Source organism: Pseudoliparis swirei, chromosome 21 (assembly GCF_029220125.1).
Source record: "Pseudoliparis swirei isolate HS2019 ecotype Mariana Trench chromosome 21, NWPU_hadal_v1, whole genome shotgun sequence".
In the NCBI taxonomy this organism is placed as follows: Eukaryota; Metazoa; Chordata; class Actinopteri; order Perciformes; family Liparidae; genus Pseudoliparis; species Pseudoliparis swirei.
Genome location: NC_079408.1, coordinates 5,616,606 through 5,632,084, shown reverse-complemented (window position 1 = coordinate 5,632,084; position 15,479 = coordinate 5,616,606). Strand labels below are relative to the sequence as shown.

Below are 15,479 nucleotides of genomic sequence, written 5' to 3'. Positions count from 1 at the left end.
ATTAAGTGTGATATTTTACATTTGGTTTCAAGCTTTTGCTTTTATGACAGCTTTATTGCTTTTTGTTGTTAATGATTAACACAATTGTACCGAGCCTGCAGGTGCAGGGACAAACCATGGGAGACGCAGGTATTATTGTACACCTGTGAGAGAGAAGGTCAATCTTACAGCAACACACCTCAATGGGGACACTGTTAATAACAACACGTTTCTTTTTATACATTTTAAACTCCGCTTTTTAATTTGTAAAAGACACTCAAAGTCAGAATAAACTCCACGTGAGAGCCTCACTAACTATGTTCTTCAGTTTGTTTTTAATCCACAAGAGGGCGCTGTGGCCCAGACGTCATCCATCAAACCAGTGAAGGCGTTTGACAGCATAGACTCAATATATTTTAGTTTGCATTATTTTACTCAGATTATTACGTAATTACTATGATATCGTTATCTTTAATTTCTACTCAGTGGTGAAAGAAGTATAACTAATTTACGTAAGCCTTTCAAATTAAACACAAATCAGAAGAAAAGAACAAACAGCAGTAAAACATTTTTATAAAGGTGAGCCAACGCCAGAATTAGCCTGTCAATGAAGGAAAAAACTATCTGGCCAATACGTTAATGTTTAAGAATAGTTTTTAAAAGTACCGTAGGTTAATTTGAGATAATAGAAATAGGTAGTTCATAATATTCATGGGTTCCTGCTGCAGCATCCATTGTTTTAATGTTTTTTATGTCCTGTAATGTGTATATATATGAGTTAATTGTGGGTTTAAGTTCTTAATTGTTTCTATTTGTATCTATTAAAGTAGTGTTTTTATGTTTGGAGAATAGACCTGATGGACTAAAAGAAATCCTAGTAAAAAATAAAAAATAAAACGTAAAAGTGCTTAATATGCAGAGTGGTCCATTTCACAGTATAATATAATGACTTTTTATACTGCTGTGTGGCTTATTCTCTAATAATAAGTCATTATGTATTGCTTTTGTATTTATTTTATTATATTTAATTTTCAATCTTATCTGGACCCTGAGCCTGAAATACAAGTTTGATTTATTGATATAAAACTGAATCTATTAAGTCACTTTTAACTAAGTGCAGTAGTAGTCTGCAGTATATTTACTTTTAAAAATTTACACGTAAAAGTAACTCAACGTGGCACTTTTATTAGCATGCAACACATGGAGACTTATAGTTGCTTCCCAAGTTTATACTAGTGCGTTTACAACCCATATGATTGTTTCATTGTCATAAAACTATAATGATATCTCTAGACGCCTCGACATTATCAAAGCAATATAGCAGCCAGTGATAGTTCAGGTCCTCTGTGCGCGCGCTAATCTAATTAAACCCCCTTTCATTCTAATAACTCACTTCGGAGATACAATGCTAGGTAATCAAGCCCCCCCCCCCCCCCTTCCGTGACTCGTTTCCTCGGAGGTAGAGCGGGAGAAACCAGAAGTACATATATGACAAGTGCATCAGCTGAGGAGCGCAGAGCTGCAGAGTCAGAACCCGAGGAGGAGGAGGAGGAGGAGGAGGAGGAGGAGGAGGAGGACGCACGAAGAAGAAGAGAGGAGACACGACGAGAGGGCGAGAAGGGCTCTACACACTATTTGGGATCGAGCCGGACTCCCACCAGGAGGAGACTGAAACGCTCTGGAGAAGGTGAGTCTCTCCGAGAAGCAGCTGCTTCCCCTTCAGTGTGTGTGTGTGTGTGGCACCAGGGCTTCTGTGCACTGATGCAAGATAATAATAAAAAATACACCTAAATACAACCTGTGAGGTCAGCACACGTGTGTGTTGTCATTTAAATCCAATCCAGTGACTAAAGATGCTCTTAGATTCAGCCTATAAACTTATTATTGGACTCCTTTTTTTATAGCTGTAGTGTAACAGTAAGTTAGACCTCCTGCAGCCCGGGGCTTCCCCCTGATTTCTCAATGCCATTACTCCTCGTGATAATAAAAGGTCAAAGTGTCATTGATCCCTGCATGGGCAACAACAAAAAAGGAGCTGACGACCACCAACTTGAGAGGATTTGTTCTGATTCAGAGGGTAACCTTGAGTAACTCAAAAAGCACTATATACTTATCAGCAGCTTTTGGACCTTGCACTCTTCTTCTGTAAGAGCCTCACCTCTCAGTGTCTGTGGCGCACGTTTGATCACATGCAGGAACTCACTCTCCTGTCTCACTCTCCTGTCTCACTCTCCTAGTCACTCCTCTGAGAGCCCACGTGCCGCTGATCTGTCGCTGCCTTAAGGTATCTGAACTTATCTAACTGGTTAGTCTTTAAATCTCATTATTTCCAGTTAAATCTACAGTGGATCTCGCCCATTTCATTTCTTAATTAGCATCCAGTGCCTAGTATCTTTTTAATTTTTCTTTTTAATAATCTTTTTTTATTAGAGTTATTCTTGTTTGACAAGCTCCGTTTATCTAAAAAAAATCTCTGTTTCGCTCTGCTGATCCAGAAACGGTGAAGACATTTATGGTGATTTTTGAAGCTGAAAGGTCACCTGGATTTGATTGGTTTGGTTGAATAGATTTCAACCAACTCTACGGGCGCTTGGATGACTTTTCACCCTTTGAATCACCCCCAAAAAAGTGTCTTTTAAATGAAAACATTTTAATCCAGCTGTAATATCACTGCTCTCTTTGCCTCAAAGCAGCACCCTTTTTTTTCGTTAAAAACTCTTACAATTTTAAGGTGGGTAATTCATAATTTGAATTTTGTGCTTGTCCATCCGAGTCACATCACCTTATTGAAACCAGTCACGCAGAAATGTTGAAGATGATGAACTTTGGAAAACATGTGACCAGCCACTATGCTGACACTCAAACTCTGCGTGTGTCGGTGAGTGTGTGTGTGTGTGTGTGTGTGTGTGTGGGCAGCGAGGAGTCAAAATGTTTGTGCGTCTCAGTCGGTACTTCTTCCTCAGCTCGTGAGGTTACTAATGAAGAGCCGGTGTTTTCAGGCATGTGTGGTGTTTGCTCCCCTCTCTCTTCTCTCTGTCAATACACTCAACCTTAAAAGGCCATTTGCCGAGCGCCCTAATGGCGCTCCAATCCAATCCGACCGCGTCCAAACCAGTGGGGTGTTTAACTTTTATTTTTTTTTACACGTTTGTTTCCACCAGAGCGACAGAAAACATATAAATATGTTTTTTTTCTCTCGTTTTGACACGATTTAAGACTGGATTGAAACGTCGTTTCTCTGTATGTTGCCATGGTAACAGCATCACTGATATGCCCCGTGTCCCTTCCACAGATGGCAGGAGACGGCCACAGATAACCAGGGGGAACATTTAAGTCTTCTGTCTCTCGAGAAGAAAAAAACTCCTCAATTGTGACGGACATTTTAGAAAACAGTCCCGTATTTATACAAAACTATTTTTTTTTAAAACAATGGCGTCCTACAGCCCCGCCCGAACACAAGAGGAGAACAATGGTGGCCCCCCATCTGAGACATCTGAGGGCCCAGGGGAGTCCATGAAGCTGAAGAAGGAGATCACCCTCCTGAACGGGGTCTGCCTGATCGTGGGGAACATGATCGGCTCGGGGATCTTCATCTCGCCCAAGGGCGTCCTCATCCACAGCGCCTCTTACGGCCTCTCCCTGGTGGTGTGGACCGTCGGAGGGATCTTCTCCGTGTTCGGGGCCCTGTGCTACGCCGAGCTGGGGACCACCATCACCAAGTCGGGGGCCTCCTACGCCTACATCCTGGAGGCCTTCGGGGGTTTCCTGGCCTTCATCCGCTTGTGGACGTCGCTGCTGATCATCGAGCCGACCAGCCAGGCCATCATCGCCATCACGTTCTCCAACTACATGGTGCAGCCCGTCTTCCCCACCTGCATCGCTCCATACGCCGCCAACAGGCTGCTGGCTGCTGGCTGCATATGTAAGTACACATCTGAAGTGTGTGTGTGTGTGTGTGTGTGTGTCGGAGTAAGCGTCCACATCTAGATGAGAGCACGTGAGCTCTTTAGACTAGAGAAGTGAAAAATGGTGACACCAGTGCTGCAGTCAGCATGTCCGTGGCTGGAAGAAGAGGAAGTGAGCGAACCCGAAAACGATTAGGAAGAGTAAGGGGAAAAAGCCATTTTACTCAATCTCAGATTTAGAAACGATGTCTCGGCACGTGTTTCGTTGTTGTGGAAACGGCAAGAAATATTTTTCTTTCAAAAAAAGGACCCAGCGAAGTTTGCCGAGGTAACGAGAACACAAAGGAGAAAAGAGCAAAGCTGCCAAACTGAATTAATCAAACAAATAAATTCGTGAACCCGCTCACCGGGGCAACCGAGCACAAAGAGATAAGTACCAACGCTCGGGCAACCGGACGCTGAGACGAGGTGGTTCAATCTCACAGACAAGCCCTGATGTTCAAGATTAAACGGATGTACGCAGGGATCATTTCCGATCACTTTTACTCGCACGCACTTTAATACACGCGCCGACAGGCAGTTTACTGGGAAAGGGGCTGATAGCGGCGAGGTAAAGTCCCGCGGTGAGACTCTGACCCCGACAACAAGCACAACACAATTTCCGGTCCGTGACGGAATTTCACAGCCCGGGAGACGGCGACTGGGACACTCGGCCTCTTTGCTGTACTTTAAAAAAAAATGTTTTATTTAGGACAAACTTTTGGTTACTTTATTATTGTGAAAATTTCATTTTTACATCTTATTTTTCTTTTCTTTTATGAAAATATATTTAAGTTGTACATATTTTTGTAGGAGGAAAAAAAAAAGTGATTGATGTTAATAAAATATTTTATTTATTCTTTAACCCTTTATATCTCATTGAGACACTGGGCCTCGTTCTCTAAACAGACCTAGTTAATGCTTTTGTTAAAAATAAATAAATAAACTAAAAATTACAAGATTAGTAATTCAAACTTTTGATTTTTAAAATCATATTTTTACATATTAGATCAAATTAAAAAAATGTACTCAAATTATATTTACTCAAAGTGTAATAATTCTAACCCTCTTGACGGACTTGAATAGTAATCTCATAATCTTGACTCCCATATTTTCAAATTGTTATGATCTGGAGTGTTTCCTGTTTTATTTTGAAGTCCCTGTCTCGTTTCCTCTGTTTCCCTGCTCTTCCTTCCCTGTGATTGTCTGTTTCAATTCTGATTGTTTCCAGCCACGCCCTGATTGTCTCCACCTGTGTCTCCACCTGTGTCTCGTTCCCCAGTGTATATAGTCTGTGTCTTCCTGCTTGATCTGGGTCAGATCGTTTTTGCTCTTGGGTCCAAACTTTTCCCCCTCATAACACAAATGTTAAATCCAGATGTTTACTTCATATCTTAAAGTAAGTGAACGTCTTAACTTTCTCATTTGATGACGATTGACTTTGTACTTTTACATTTTCTATCAACAGCAAGTGGGTTTCATCAAATCTCAGACTCGACCCTTTCGCTCGCCATGTAACAAAAAAACAAACAAACATGAGGTCACAGTTCGTGTGCAACTGAGTACATTTTTAAAGATCTCCATTTCACTGTGTTTGACCTCCACTACCAGTCGGCCGGCCCGCTGAACCCAATCTCACACCTCCCACCCGTCTAAGCTTTCACTGTCAACACGCCACGCCTCTTCTTCTGTGTGGCGAGGTCTCCGTCTCCATCGCTCTTCCCCGGTCGCCGCTGTCCGGGTTCTGTGTGTTTTGTTGTACTTGACCGGGCCTCCCGTTGGGAAACGGTCTTGTTATGATCCCCCGCCTGTCAAAGGAGGGGAAGACGATAGTGTTATGATTCATTCCATAACGATGGTCAACAAGGAGGAGGAGGATGAGGTGATGTAATTCTGGTCTCTTCCTCAAAGGTCTGCTTGATGGAGGTCACTGTTGAGCGACAAGATAGCGGGGGGGGGGGGGCTTTAACAGTCAACTCACTGATAAAAATACGTCCACTCAGCTGTTTTTGCAGCCACGCTTGTTTCATCACTGTTTACGAGACTCGCGGAGTCTTTACACCGGAGGAAAAAAGGCTTCGTGAACTGAGTCGTCACGTTTTATACATTCAAAAAGAACAAACGTGACACTTTTTTACGAACTTTCTGATACGAGGCCAAAAGACACGTTTCCCAAGAACTTCAACCGCTGCTGAAAGGGAAGGAGGGCAATAAAGAAAAAGTCCCAGTCGTCAGATCCGCGATATCACAACACTCCTTTTTTTTAAAAAGCTTTTAAAAAGTGGTGTCTCACTTTTTACGACTGTACCCTTGAGCACTTGTGTGGGCGTGTGTCTCTGTGTGATGTTGTACGTGCTGCACTCAGCTGTTTCCTCATCTGAGAAACAACAGGCCGCCGGTCTGCTGAGTCAGCAGCAGCGTTTCCTTAAGTCTGCCACGCTCACTCCCACAGAAACATGCGGGCACACACTCTGTTTACAGAGCAAATATCACCCAAATGTGTGTGTGTGTGAGTAATATGTATATTGATGCATCTGCTTCGGTTGCTTCCAATCAGGTTTGCTGACCTTCGTGAACTGTGCCTATGTAAAGTGGGGCATGAGGGTCCAGGACTTCTTCACCTACGCCAAAGTCATCGCTCTCATCGCCGTCATCATCACCGGCCTGGTGAAGATCGGACAAGGTGACAATACAACGTCTTAAAGATTTAGGAATATAAAAGCTACGGCTTCGATGCTAAACGGCAGACTTTTCAGTTCACGGTGATGATTGTCGTGTTTAAATAAAAATGGTTATGACGTCGGCGTTTTCCAGGTCACACGCAGAACTTCGACGGCCTGTTCGAAGGCTCGTCTCAGGACCCGGGACACATCGCTCTGGCTCTGTACGCTGCTCTGTTCTCCTACTCGGGATGGGACACCCTCAACTTCGTCACAGAGGAGATCAAGAACCCAGAGAGGTGAGGAGAGTTCAACGGTGCACCGGCTGGAGCACTTTATATGTGTATGTATGTATATATATGTATGTATGAATGGATATATGGATATGTATAATATTGTTTTTATTTTGTTTTTTCTTTACATTTTTTCTTTATTTTATATTAATTTTCTGATTTATTTGATTTTAATTTAGGATAGGAATTTCTAAGCATTTTTTGCTTCTACCTATATTTGTATATTATATAGAATTATATTGTATTGTATTTGATTTGATTGACTGAATAAAATACACAAACAAACAAACTTGGAATGTGTAACCGATACATAATGCAGGCAAAAAAAATGCCAATCTTTAGTCTGGAATAATGGTGAAACGATTGAATGACACACTGTAAACTTAAGCTGAGGATAGTGTGAGTTACCCAAATACAGGGAGCATCTTCCAAAGGGAATGTCTTTAAAAAAAGAAGTTTCCTCTTTCTGAACTGAGGACTTTGCTCTTAGTGTCCAGAATAAACAGGATAAATATGATAGTTTCAATGTACATATATGGGTAAGTAGGTATTCTAAGCTGGAAATGGTTCAAACATGAGGAGCAATACATCTTAAATTTTCTCATCATGTCATTCATGTTGGAAAATGTATTTTATACTGTCATCAGAGTGAAGCTGCAAACATCCTATTTGGAGGTGAACACTTGTGACAGTCAAGCGTGTGTGATTCATTCCTATGAAGCCAAAGGAAACACTTTCTTTATGAAACATAACGCCGCAGCAGGTTGCCAGTTCCGGTGCGATTCGATCGACTCTTTAGAAAACAGGTTAGAAAACAATCGCCGCCAAATGGAGAGCGTGTTCGGGCCTCTCGGCGCGGTTCCCACAGACGAGCGTCGATCGAATGAAGCCAGACGACACGTGTGATCGGATCACGAGCCTCTCCCGGAGTTCCCAGGCAGATTAAGTGACAAACACCCCCCCCTCTCAATTCATCCCAATCCCCTTCCTCCCTTCACCCACGGGGTCGTTCTGCTCTCGACCCCACAGACTCGATCTCGCTCGCCATGTTTTTAAAGCCTCCGCGTCTCAAAAATCTCTTCTGCCTCCCTCTGCTGCCCGTCCCTGTGAACTACAGGAATCTGCCGCTGGCCATCGCCATCTCCATGCCCGTCGTCACCGTGATCTACATCCTGACCAACGTGGCGTACTACGCCATCCTCCCCATGAATGCCATCCTGGACAGTGACGCCGTGGCTGTGGTAGGCGCACACAAAAAAAACCTCAAAAACCGACTTCACTCTGGTAAGTGCAGTGTTGCACCGTGTAATAATCCTCTCTCTCTCTCTCTTTCTCTCCAGACGTTTGCAGACCAGGTGTTCGGGGTCATGAACTGGACCATCCCCTTGGCTGTGGCTCTCTCCTGCTTCGGAGGACTCAACGCCTCCATCCTGGCATCCTCCAGGTCGGTGTCCGTCGAGCGCCCGCGTCACGCGTGCGTTATCGGCCCCGCTCACCCTGTCGCGTGTGTTTCTGTGTCTCTACCAGGTTGTTCTTCGTGGGCTCCAGAGAGGGTCACCTGCCCGACTACCTGTGCATGATCCACATCCACCGCTACACGCCGGTCCCCGCCCTGCTGTTCAACGTCCGTTTTCTTTCCTGCAGTCTAGTAGATTTTCCATGAGCTGCTTTCCCGCCAGTTTGCAGTCTGACTTACGGTGTTTCACGTTTGCCTCCGCAGGGCATCATGGCTCTGATCTACCTGTGTGTAGAGGACGTCTTCAGGCTGATCAACTACTACAGCTTCAGCTACTGGTTCTTTGTCGGTCTGTCCATTTTGGGGCAGCTGTATCTGCGCTGGAAGCAGCCGGACAGAAAGAGGCCGCTGAAGGTGAGAAGCAGAAACCAGAAACCAGATTGTCGCGAGCACAAAGTTGACGGACCTGCACGTTTTGACCGTGATGTCGCCTCTTCCTTCCTCAGCTGAGTCTCTTCTTCCCCATCACCTTCTGCGTGCTCTCGGTCTTCCTGGTGGTGGTGCCGCTCTACAGCGACACCGTCAACTCCCTGATCGGCATCGGCATCGCTCTGTCGGGAGTGCCCGTCTACTTCCTCTGCATCTACACGCCGGCCCAAAAGAGGCCACTCTGGCTACGCAGCATCATTGGTGAGACGACGCGGGGGGTTCAAACTCAAATAACCGGGTTAGGTTAGGGTCACGTGTTTTTTTTAAAACGATTATTTAGTTGTGTCCCAAATATTTAAAGAAACTTTGGTTGGGGCTATAATGTCCATGGAGGCACTTATCATTTGATTGAAGGTAACATGAGGCAGGAGAAAAGAGTTTCTAAAATGTTTATAATCAGGATTCTTTCCAGTTTTGGTTATTAAAAAAATAATAATAATCCAATACAAACATGATCATTTATATTGCATGATTAGTCTTCCATCTTTTTGTTCAGTGCATTTACTTTTTTTTTTTTCCACTACAAATGGCACACATGGTGATTTATTCTCATTTCTTGAAAGGAAAACACTTGAAATGGTCTGCTTCAGAAACAGAAATGCACCCTGGGTATTATTTTAAAGAGTGCTAGGGATGGCTCAGTCTCATTGAATCAACCAGGTATCGCAGCTGCAAAGGACTTTGACCTTTAACCTTTCTCCCGCCTCCATCTCTTTCAGCTAAATGCGGCGTGGTGATTCAGAAGGTGTGCTTCTCCGTCCTGACGGAGATGGACAAACACGAGTAGACGCTTTGCACCGGCCTCGCTGGACAGAACATTTGTGCTGGAGCTGGACACAGCTCTCTGACCTGTCAATCACCACCCGGTGGTCGTATTAATGAACGTATGAATGTTGGCGCCCGGGTGCTCGTCTCACTGAAGAGAACATTTTAATGCAATCAACACCTGTTCACAGAACTGTACGTATTAGAGAATTATTTAATTGATATCAAGACAAAGTATTTTGTGTGAAATGACATACGTGCAACAGCTTTTGCAATTTATTATTCTGGTTAAATTGTTTTAGTGGACATAAGAGCAGCTTTAAAACACTTATTTTTATTGTTATTTTCATGAAGGAAATCAGATTAGAATATTATACATTTTATATTATATGTTCCCACGTCCACCAATGTGGAGGAAAGGGTTCATACAAGGTTGTATAGAGTCAGCCAAGAGGTCTCACGAAGGGCTATTTCCTGCAGCGTCCGACTCAAACACAGGCTGTGAATTGTGAAAGACTGAAAACATGTATTTAATTTTAAAAAAATCCTATTGACAACACAAATGTACTCTATTCTCTTTTTTTGCTTCACGGATGTGTACAGGAAAGTGAATTAAGATATCGTGGACTCAAATCACAACAGCAAATCGGTAGTTTTGATGAAGACTTTACATTTTAATTAGAATACATAAAGACCTGCATCCTGTCCTCCAATCCATAAATATTTACATTAATCCTTATTGTCGCGCTATCAGTCCGATTCATCCAATAGTGTCCTTCCATGGCCTCGCCTTGCCACTAGCCTGCTTGTTTTTGGGTGATGCAGCAACGGGCGAGTTCTGTTGCAGGGGATTGTGGGTAAAAGTCTGCCTCAGTGGCCCTGCAGCGAGAAATAAAGAGAAGACATTAATACATCTAGTTCCACAGAGTCAAAGCCTGGACAGCACAGGATGTTTACTTTATAAGCAGCGTTCCCAGCAACTGTTTACTTTTACTTAAATAGTTAGATCTATAAAGCCTCAGGAAAAAGTGACGCATGTGAAATGTCTTGTCTGACAAACAGTCAAAATCCAAATTATATTAACTTTACTCTTATAGAAGATTTTTAAAAACTAGTGTAACTAGTGTTCACATTAGAGAAGCTGGAATCAAAGGACTTTAAATAAATGTGATTATTGTGAGAAAAATAAGTAATTGATTTATGATTAGTTAAAATATCACAATCATAATCACTCATAATCTCATGTTTTACAAATATTTTCTAATTCATATTATTGCCAATAAACGGCCGTGGCCACAAGGGGGAGCACCTCTACCATTTCTAAATAAAGGAGTACTATAGACTGTTAAAAAGTCAATGGCAATTTGAATAAGCAGCTCAGTTATTTGTAGCTACAAATCAAACTTTCTTTTTTAATCCAGCAACCCAGTATTATAATTTATTATATATTATTGCACTGTTTTTAGTTTAATCTTATTTTCCTTTCACCAATTCAAATTCCTTGTATGTGTAACCTAGTTGGCAATAAACAACTCTGATTCTGATATTAAATACATACGTATAGTCAATATCATATGTTGGTATCACTTTTTCCAACCATACATTTTTTATAATGCCAATATAATTGTTATAATGCCAATATAACCAGCTAAATCTCAGGTCAAGCTGACGTAGCGGAGGCACTGACCTTTACTAGCGAGGTCCAGGTGATTTTTGATTCTTCTTTCCCTCTCTTCCAGCTGATGAGCCAGCTGAACGTTTTTCCAGCCTGGAGACCAAACCACAGTTACAACAAATAATTCCATCACGAATATCTCGATAGTTTAACATTTCTCCTAATCTAGTCAATGCGAGGTTAGACATCAACCTTTCTTCATGCTTTTGAACAAGCCGTCGGTCTCGGGCAGGGCGGAGGCCGGGTGTTTGATCCTCTCGGGGATCTTCAACCTGTTTCTGACATAGGGGTGTCTGAGCAGAGCGACTTGACCCAAGGAGAAGCAGTTGGACGTCAGCCAGTAGGTAAACACCGCCTGAGGGAGGATTGAGAAAGAAAGAACACAGGACTTGCTTTTGTGCCGACTAGACAAAAAAAACGTATAATTCTCAAAGCTGTGAGAAGAGATAAATTAATTAAATAATTAATAATGTAATAATTAATTAAATTAAAAATTTATTTAATAAATAATAATTTATTTAATACATTTAATTGAATTAAACTCTTAAGAGAATTAATGAAAAATAAGGCTATTATAGAGACTAATTAACCCCACTCCCTCTACAACAATACACGGATGTTATTGCACTATCGTTACCAAAATATCTTTCGTGAATCGAACCTCGAGACTGATAGTGGGTGCAAAAGATTTGCAATTCACGGCGCCATCAGCAGCTGGAATCCATTCTTTGTGATTTGGGGGGAGGTGAACCCAGTAGAATAAAAACTGATGTGCGTGAATGCGAGACTGACCGTGGGGAAGTTGATCGTGAGGGGGAGGATGACGAAGGGCATGATCCTGAACACGGTCTTCATGGCTTTCAGGTTGGGGTTGTCGACACCGGACTCTGCCCCCAACTAAAAAAGAGACGGAGCGACAATGAGAGGATTATTAAGGAAAAGCTTGATTACATTAAACGGTTACCACGACCCCTAAATTGGGCGAAAGCTGGCGAACCTCCAGGATGAAGAACATGGTTCCAGTGACGACCAGCGGCAGGACATAAAACGGATCTGCCGCCGTCAGGTCAGTGAACCAGAACAGGCCTCCGGTCTGCATGCTGGGCACCGGCAGATACGCCATCTTCCTCAGCGCGATGAAGAAAGAGATGAAGACTGGTGCCTGGAGGAACAGACATCAATGTGACTTGCGGGTCCTAAAAACAGAATTCAACAGTAAAACCAGTATTAAAAAAAGACAACAACTGACCTGCACCACCGGAATGAGGAAGCCGCGGAGAGGATTCACGTCATGCTTCTTCTGGAACAAGTTCAGTTCAGAGTAGGCTTTGGCAACTGAAACATGTAAACAACAGCTCAGGACCAGTTGATGTGGCTAGTTTGTCTTCCTCAAGCACACACACATTTAAATTGTGACTGGAAAGACAAACGCAATGAAGAAAGACCATTTACAATCAAATTTGTTTCCACTCTGTTTGGCATCGTTCATCCTGGAAGTGAGCTTGGTCATCTCGGGCATCACGTTGTTCAGCTTGGCCGCCTCCCTCTGGCCCTTCACTATGACCGGAAACACAGCCATACGAGCCAACACCGTCCCTTTACGCCCGTGAACAGGAAGAACAGGATCAGAAAAGACAAAAAACAGAATGCCTGACTGTTGAAAGATTGATTTATAAGTATAGGTTGCTGACCTACAACAATGGCCCCCCACCAGGGCAAACCAAGGTCCACGTGCATGAACTCTAACAGGTGCTGCACCAGCCCCACCGGCGTGTGGGCGGCCAATCCCAGCTCCGTTAAACTGATTTCGGTAGCCGCCGCCTGCAGGACCTCCACTGCAGTCGGCGCAGCGTCGAGCGCCTGCTCGACGACAGCGACGGGGTCCGCGGACAGAAGCTCCAGGGAGGAACTCAAGACCGGAGGAGAGAGGTCCACTAATGGTGCTGCCATGGAAACGGTTTCAGCTGCGCTCTGAAAATATTGATAAAGGAATCACATCATGCGAGTGAGACGGTAAGTAAAAGCCTCAGGAAAGACGATTTTACTTCGGATGAGGGCTCCACCTGTTCGGTGATGAGCTGTGCAATGGCGGGGTCGGCGGGCAGCGAGAGGGGGGAGGAGTCCAGGACTGAAGCTGCCCCGGTGCCATCTTCAGGTGGGATCTGGAAATATCCATAACAACAAGGTGGCGGTGTGACGGTTTGTTCAAACAGTTGTTAAACTTGACTTCAGCAAAGATTCAACGCATCCTACAATCTCACATTCAGACCGTCAAAGAAATGTATTTAATTTGATAGATTTTAATATAAAAACACAGAGAAAATGCAACTGCTATACAAACTATAGAAGTAACTGAGGGTCCTAATGCAATAAAAAAAATTATTTTCAAGGCTGAACCGAAATTGCTTACGAATATCAACAAATAGTTTAAACAGACATTTAGTGCATAGAAATAAAGACATGCAACTATGACACTACTCATATCATCAATATTATCCACATTCAAACTCCTATAATATAGTTTATCCTTAATCACATGGATTAAAAAAAACAAGAAAGACCCGAGTTTGGTCTCAAAAGTGTCGTTCGCCGACGCTTCTCGACAGCCGCGTCGCCATGAGTCTATTCACCTGCGTGACAACTGACCTGGGAGCTGTTGTGCCTGACGGCCACGGCGCTCACCCACAGGAACTTCCCTTGCTGCCCGCGGCCCAGCAGAGTCCCGGCGGCAGGACCGCGATACTCGAGAGCCGTGTGCAGCTGGGACTTCTGGAGCGACCGCTGTTTGTGAACCAGAGGGACAGCGTGTCAGACACACACACTTCACAGAACAATCTGCACTCTGATGACACGCGTGAGGGCTGTGGCCGCGTCACACAGCATCACTTCGTTGGGACGAATCATCGTTGCTTTCTAAAATTAACTCGATTAGAGCAGAAACTAAATCTGAAACTTTAGATTGCGTCATTGTCTGACAGAACATTAAGAAGCAAATATGTTGATGATTAAGTAATCATGGAAGTAATTTATCAAGCAAAAATGTTACATTATTTAGTTACAGTTTCTCAAATATTAAGAACAGGGTTCTTACACATTTTGACCAATGGATTTCCAGGACTTTTCACCAAATTTCATGACCAAACTGAAATCTCAGTATAAACATGAACAATTTAAAAAATGTTGTGTATTGAGAGCGTATGTCGGCTTATATTTTGAGCGTCTTTCTTTAAAAACATTATTTATTTCAAACTCGGCTGCGATTATAACAAATTTCCATGACTTTTCCAAAACTTTTATGATAGAAGTTTTTTCCATGACTTTTCCAGGCCTGGAAATGACCATTTTAAAATTCCATGACTTTCCCAGGTTTTCCATGACCGTACAAACCCTGTAAGAATTAAAATTAAGAAATACAACCGGAACTGAAAGTATGCATCTATGGGCTAGTTTCCATTAAAATTTAATCTTTATTAAAGCAGAATAATTTTAAAAGTAAGCGTAAATCTTATCGTGAAACATTTGATCGTGACAATAACAACAGTTTCCTTTAAATGTATTGCAGCATCAATAACTAGAGCACCTCTACAGTGACTCATAACCTCAGATAATTAAACAATTCGCAGGTGATCCACCTGACAACACACAATACTTCAATGGTTTAACGATTCTGCCTTCACGTAATGAAAGATTTGAAATTTGGGGAAATAATTAAACTATCTGAGCTGTAGAAATCTACCATGTATCTGAACTTTATAGCCTAAACAAGCAGCAGGTCTCAGATAGCAGGGCTAGCTTTGTCAAGGGGCTGCCTGCACAACCACACAGAAGCACCTTTTTATGAGTCAATAAGTCAGAAAACTCCTGGTGGTCTTTAGCACGTATTCAAGGGATTGAGTTGCAATGTTGTTCTTGCTTGAAACCGTGGATATCTAGCAGTTGTTTAAGATCCGAGGAGCCAGAGGTTGTCAAAGTCACGCAGAAGGCACTCACACTGCGCCGCGAGGGCGCTAGCCGGCCAGCGCGTTAGCGGCCGAAAGTCTTTGTTTACGTCTTTGTTTCAAAAGCAGGGATAAAGCGCCGGATGGGATACTGTAAAGAAGACATACGTGGATCCCGACGTCTGTAAGTGGACGGCTGCATCGGCTCAATTTTCCAGAATGTCTCAGGAAACATCTTGCGAGGCAACCGGGTGTCACCCCGCTCCTGATGGCAGCCATG

General features: G+C 43.2%; 2 protein-coding genes across 4 annotated transcripts; one reads left to right on the top strand and one right to left on the bottom strand.

The window, feature by feature from the left end:
* Positions 1–1,590: 1,590 nt before the first annotated feature.
* Positions 1,591–10,325, top strand: slc7a7 (solute carrier family 7 member 7). 3 transcript variants are annotated; one of them, XM_056442906.1, is made up of 11 exons: positions 1,591–1,666; positions 2,217–2,263; positions 3,272–3,901; positions 6,481–6,606; positions 6,738–6,882; positions 7,994–8,117; positions 8,217–8,320; positions 8,404–8,500; positions 8,597–8,746; positions 8,839–9,022; positions 9,541–10,325. In XM_056442906.1, the coding sequence occupies exons 3-11, from the start codon at positions 3,409–3,411 to the stop codon at positions 9,606–9,608; spliced, it is 1,491 nt and encodes a 496-aa protein (XP_056298881.1). In that variant the 5' UTR covers positions 1,591–1,666; positions 2,217–2,263; positions 3,272–3,408; the 3' UTR covers positions 9,609–10,325. The 3 variants fall into 3 exon arrangements, with proteins under 3 accessions (XP_056298881.1, XP_056298883.1, XP_056298882.1); XM_056442908.1 differs by having other exon boundaries at positions 2,217–2,284; positions 3,423–3,901; XM_056442907.1 differs by having other exon boundaries at positions 2,217–2,284.
* oxa1l (OXA1L mitochondrial inner membrane protein) lies at positions 10,236–15,479 on the bottom strand. The gene is made up of 11 exons (XM_056442909.1): positions 15,368–15,479; positions 13,908–14,042; positions 13,325–13,423; positions 12,953–13,232; positions 12,714–12,857; positions 12,511–12,596; positions 12,259–12,423; positions 12,054–12,158; positions 11,454–11,616; positions 11,274–11,354; positions 10,236–10,465 (listed from the first exon to the last, which is right to left on the bottom strand). Exons 1-11 carry the CDS (start codon positions 15,476–15,478, stop codon positions 10,347–10,349), a joined length of 1,488 nt encoding a protein of 495 aa, XP_056298884.1. The 5' UTR covers position 15,479; the 3' UTR covers positions 10,236–10,346.